At 41.7% G+C, this 5,542-nt stretch overlaps 1 protein-coding gene across 4 annotated transcripts in view; it reads left to right on the top strand.

Moving 5' to 3' along the window:
- Positions 1-5,243, top strand: part of SEC22C (SEC22 homolog C, vesicle trafficking protein) — a 21,687-nt gene extending 16,444 nt beyond the window's left edge. For 2 of the 4 annotated variants that reach the window (XM_019529167.1, XM_019529160.1), the window contains exon 6: positions 3,377-5,243. In XM_019529167.1, the coding sequence (XP_019384712.1) occupies positions 3,377-3,577 (201 nt within the window). In that variant the 3' untranslated portion in view covers positions 3,578-5,243. Of the gene's footprint in view, positions 1-2,028; positions 2,700-3,376 lie in introns of those variants that run through there. The other 2 variants (XR_002099798.1, XM_019529176.1) reach the window with 2 other exon arrangements.
- The last annotated feature ends 299 nt before the right edge of the window (positions 5,244-5,542 follow it).

Genomic DNA, 5,542 nt, shown 5'->3' with positions numbered 1-5,542 from the left:
AGTGCTTACCAGCTCAGAGTCAGCTGCAGCTCCCTGCAGGGACTGCCTGAATCACCCCACCAGGGACTGCCTGAATCATCGAAGCTCTCCAAATCTTTTCCGAAGATTCAGAGAGCTTTAAATTGATTCAGACCATTTAACTGGTCCCTTGATTCGTTTCGGAGATTCAGCCACCGAATCGGGCTGGATCTCCTCTAAATGGAATCACCATCCAAAGCTTCACGCAGCCCTACTTCACAGTAATCGTCGCACACAGAAAAGCCAGAAATTCCTAAATTATGTTCCAATCCTGCCATTTACTCAGCATGGCATTTAATACATCCCTAAATTGCGCAGCCTGCCTTTACATCTGTGGAGTGTTGACACACATCCGCTTGCTCTGCAAAATAACTTGTTAGATGCAGAATGTTGGTCATTGTTCTTATGTTGGGATTCCCTTTTTCTCTCCTGCTGATGAATAATCCCTTGGCCAGCTATGAAGATCTTTCCATATTTTTAGTCCTCTTGGATATTGTGATGGCCTTATGGTCCTCAAGGAAAAGCATGGCTAAAGCAAAAGGTGTAACTTGCAGCAAGTGATAAACCAATGTAACCTGACCTGATGTTCCATTTCTGCATGCTCACCAAAGGTTGCTGTGGTTCGATAGTCTCTATGGACCACTCTAGCATTAGCTAGCACAGTTTTGACTGATTTGATTAGCTCTCACAGACTTTAGTGTTACCTACTGCTGCTGTACTTTTATCTAGAAATAGGTCTGGGAGGTGGTGGGGTAGAGGTTGCTCTAGTTTTCCAGGCTGTTATGCAATGAACTTGGTCTGGTGTATAAGCTGTTTCCCCAAGAGTTCTTCCACCCTTCTTCTTTCCTTAAAGTAGGGATCAAGTTTTTTTTTTTATATTACTTCAGATGGAAGCTACTGTATCTACATTAAAAGTAGCCCCCTTCCTTTCTCTGTGATTTTTGCAAAAAAAGAGGTTTCTTTTGTGCAGGATGGTGGAAAAACAAGGATTCACACTTCGCATTCCCTAGAGGTTTGGCACATTCAGTTTCTGAAATACTCTCTTGGTTCTTTCTGATTTTACTTGCACTAAGGCTTTAATGAGTGAATGTGCATGTCTTAATAAGGCAAGGTACAAATAAATACCAGTGCCCCCCCTCAGTAAAAAAAAATCAGTGCCATGTAGTGCTTGATTGTGTCCAGTTTTCTGAGTACTTTGAACTTTGCATAACTGACACTGACGTGTAGTTTTGTCCATTTATTTAAAAATAACCCTTAAAAAGGACCTGTTACTTTTTAAAATGCAACTGTTTTGGCCAAAATCCTGATTTAATAACATTTCAGTGTTGCTAACCTTGTCTTTGGATACCAACTCCCATTACTAAAATAAAGGAATCTTACTAATATGAAACCTATTAAGTATTTGCTGTTTATGTCCTGTCCAGGCATTCTTCTAGTGAGTAAGTGAGCTACTTTGATCACTGTTAGATCTCCAACAGAAAGGCAAACATTTTGGGGCACAAACTAAGGTTCTTATATATATCACACACAGAGGACCGAGGCCTCTGATGGCACTTCCAGAATTTCACTATGTTTCATGACATAACACAAATATTAGTGAAAGCAAAACAAGATAGTTGCAGGCCTGATACAGCGCAACTAATGCTGTAAAGTGGCAAACAGCTTAGCATGGTAAGCGAGTCTTTCCCAGAAAGCTGAAAGTGGCTAAAATCCTGGTTATAGGGTTGTGTGTCATCACGTGTTCAAACTCGAGCATAGATTAAAAAAAAAGAACTGTTTCAAAGTATCATGATTGGCATGATATTGTACTTCTAATTCCAAGTGCGATACACTTGCAAACCTCTCTAAACGAAGGCATTGACAAAAATTATAGGATTATTTTCACTGGTATCTTGGTACAGTGCCGTATGGTATGAATAACTAGAAAGGTGTTGTTTGCTGTGTTACAGTGCCATAGGCAAATGCTTATTAAAATGCAGTGTGATAGCTCAGATTTTTTTTTTTGTCCAGGCACTATTTCAGAAACAGAGCAAAAAAGTCACTACAGGATTTAAAAGGGTACTCCAGGATTACACCTTTGGTGCATCTCATGACTTCTAGCTCACCTTCATTCTGCAATACAGTTCAGCAAGAGAGTATTTCAGAATCCTTTTAAATTCATTGGATTGTTTTCCCTGCCCACAAAAGGAAGATGCAGCTTAAGTGAAGCCACTCCGCACTTGGGTATATAGGTAACATGCTTGCAATATGCATCCCCTTCTAGTAGCTAAACCACAGAGGTTTGAGGCTGCTACTGCCCTGAGGTAAGACTGGCTTGAATCTTCTAAGCTCATGCAGTCGAGTCTCTTTTACTCTTAGATCCAGAGGTCTTAGGCTCCGATCCTACAGTTGCTGACTTTCCCAGGAATATTGTCTTTTGCAGGCATGAGAGAGAGAAAAACATAGCTGCTTTTAGGCTGGTGTTTCATATCCAGCTATCATTAGGTGGAGATAGAGATCTGTTCCTGAAACTTGAGTGCGTGTCAATTGGACCTTTTGGCAGACTAGATCTGTTCCGTCTCTCCCCTCCCCTCCCCTCCCCTCCCTTCTCACCTGAGATAAGGAAGAGCAAGCAAACTTTGTTTTGGCCTGTTTGCCATCTTAGACCCTGGTCATACAGCTTTATGGAGTGATTAGACATATGTTACACTCGGATGAGTAGTGCTGCCTACAAAGTCAGCCCTGTTTGCATCATTGATGTGATGCAAACCTGGGACTTGCCGTGTTAATGCTCGAGTGGCTACTGCTCAAGTTAAACAGCCCGTGTAGCCTGTTACCTTGTGTCATTAGACACTATAGGAAAATGCTTAAAATATATTGAAGTAATGGGTGACCCCTGCCTTGGGAGTTTCAGAGAACCCTCAGACTCTGAATCCCCTCGTTAATAGAAATGATGTTATCTGGCTTGAAGTGAATTCTGTTCTGGTAATACCTTGTTTAGCCCTGGAGCCCTGACTAGGTACAACAGAAGTAAGAGTAAATTTGCCTCGTCTGCCTGCCATTTGCGCATCAACCTTGACCTATAAAGAACACACCTGGATGTTAAAAGGTAGTTTAGTTTCATGCTCCGTGAATCCATGCTGCTCCTTTTTTGAGCCAACAAGAATGCTGTTGTGTTGGTGGCTTCCTTTCATTGTAGATTATTCAGCAACATCAACATGTAGGCCGCCGATCCCCTTCCGATTGACAGTGTAACCGATAAGACTCGGAGGAAGCTTTCACCTTCTTGACACCCAGACATATGTGCTGATAATTTGTGCGATCTGTGTTTATGTACAATCGATTGGATGCTAACATGACCTCTTTTGTGCTGTTCTAGTGTTACTTGTACCTGTTCTACAGTTCAGGAAGGAAGATGATGGTGTTTGTACTGTTTTTCTCCATTTGTCTATGCAATATGTACTTGTATGGATTAAGGAACATCTGGCAAATACTCTTCCACATAGGAGTGGCCTCTCTTTCTTCATATCAGATCCTGACAAGGCAACTGGTGGAGAAACAGCCTGATCCTGGAGTATGAAAACAAACTGGGGATTTGTTACTTGCTTTTTAAGAACTCTTTTTGTATTTACTCACACTAGCCAAAACCAACTTGGACTTTCTTAAAGATCTGCAACAATGGTTGTCCCAAGGGATTTTGAAACAACTTGGAAAAATACGTGGAGGAATTTAGTTGCTTTTCTTAACCATATACTGTAATGGTACATGGTAGGTCAGGGATGCCAATCTCATTTGGCCTGCTGGATGGATGCGAGATGTAGGGAGGGTCTGGAGGATGGCTCAGACCCATGGACCGTCCCATCCCGTCCCGTCTGCTGGAGCCAGCATCCGGGGCTGATCCAGCAGGGGTAGCTCATCCAGCACGTCTTGGGCCAGCCCTGCATGTTGCATGCAGTGTGTGCTGGCACTTGTGCACGGAGCTGGCATGGGGCTCACTGCATGAGCCGCCCGTGTTGGACCTACCCCATGGACTGGCTCTGGTTGTAAGTGGTTATTAGTTCTTAGTGCCATGAGGAATCTTTATTACTTAGTCTTTGTTGTGTTCCTTAAACAAAAACATTTAGTCCTCCCCCCCCGGTTTATCACATTTTGCTTTGTAACCATTTAGTATTTTAATGTGAAAACGCAGCAATTTGCCTCTGGACAATATAAAGATGGATGTTAAAGTCATGACGGATTAAAATGGTGGATAATAACACTTGGCACTTCATATATAGAGCTCAACGCGCTCAACAAAAATGAGCTGAGGAAGAGTTAGGTTAGTAACTGTTTTGGGGGGAAAATGACTTCTAGTGAATAACTGTCTTAAAAGTGAGCTAGAACGGTTGGGCTTAGAAAGGAAGAAAAACACCTTGGCCTTTTGCTCAAAATCAGAAAAGGCAATGTCCTGTGGTTAAGCTGGATGTCTTGAGGTTTAGTAGGTGTGCACTCATTGGGTAGTTGCAGATCAGCTTGAAGCTGTGTAAAACAAACCAAGCAGATGTAATTGAACTTTCAGCCTGAGTAGCCTTTTATTTTCCTGGTGGAGGTCATGGTGGCGGATAGGGCAGTTGTACGTCTGTCTGGTCTACAGAGACAAAAGCTTATTTGGGACAGTCTGATGGCTGCTTCACCTATTAAAAGTATATGGTTTATGACTAGAAAGCAGTTCCCCATAATGGAGAGCAAGAGCAGGTTCTCTATTTTACAGACGCCTTTGGCTACTAGTACTGAAGCTCTCGTGGTTAGGCAAATTTATGAGCATGCACTTTTGAATATAGTCATTAAAAGCTGACTTTCTCAACTCCTGCTGCACTGAATATGCATATATTTAATGTGTTGAAGTATATAGTAACATTTAAAACTTCTCTCAACCTTTCTAAATATTTTATTCTGTCTGCTTAAAGAATATATAACACTTTTCGTGCAGCTATCCTTGGAGAGTTAGGGAAGAATCACCAAATTGGGACATTTTAAAGGAAACGCCAGGTGTACTATTTTGGAGGTACTTTATTAGATCTTTTTCTTTTGTTTTATGGTGGGGCCCTTTATTTTATAGTATATATAGAATTGCCAAGAATTTTGTCTTTAATTTACAAAGTCTCTATTTCTAGTAGTTGCATAAAAATGAATTGTTGGGGAGCTGTCGTTTTGAATCTGTTGGCAGTCTGAAATAAGCTCCCCGATGAATTAATTTTCCCCTTCATCTCGGTGGGTCTATTTTGAAACCTTAATATGAAAAAACCCATGTCAACTTTCATCAGAATTAACTTTCTGCTCTAGTAGTCAGTGGAACATGCAGCTACTATTCAGATTGCACCTGAAATGCAAAAAGCAGGAAAAATGTTTTGCTTCCTTCTGACAACCTCTGTGGCACAACTACATGGTAGAATGAGGCAGTTAAGGCTCACATGTCTGAATATTGCACTGACATCTGCTTTTCCCCCCAGACTTGTGATTTGTGCCTGGCCTGGCTCACCATGCCACCAGATTTCCCATGCCACCA

This window comes from Crocodylus porosus, unplaced genomic scaffold, assembly GCF_001723895.1.
Source record: "Crocodylus porosus isolate Cpor-Errol unplaced genomic scaffold, CroPor_comp1, whole genome shotgun sequence".
NCBI lineage: Eukaryota > Metazoa > Chordata > Crocodylia > Crocodylidae > Crocodylus > Crocodylus porosus.
This window is presented reverse-complemented; position numbering and strand designations above follow the sequence as displayed.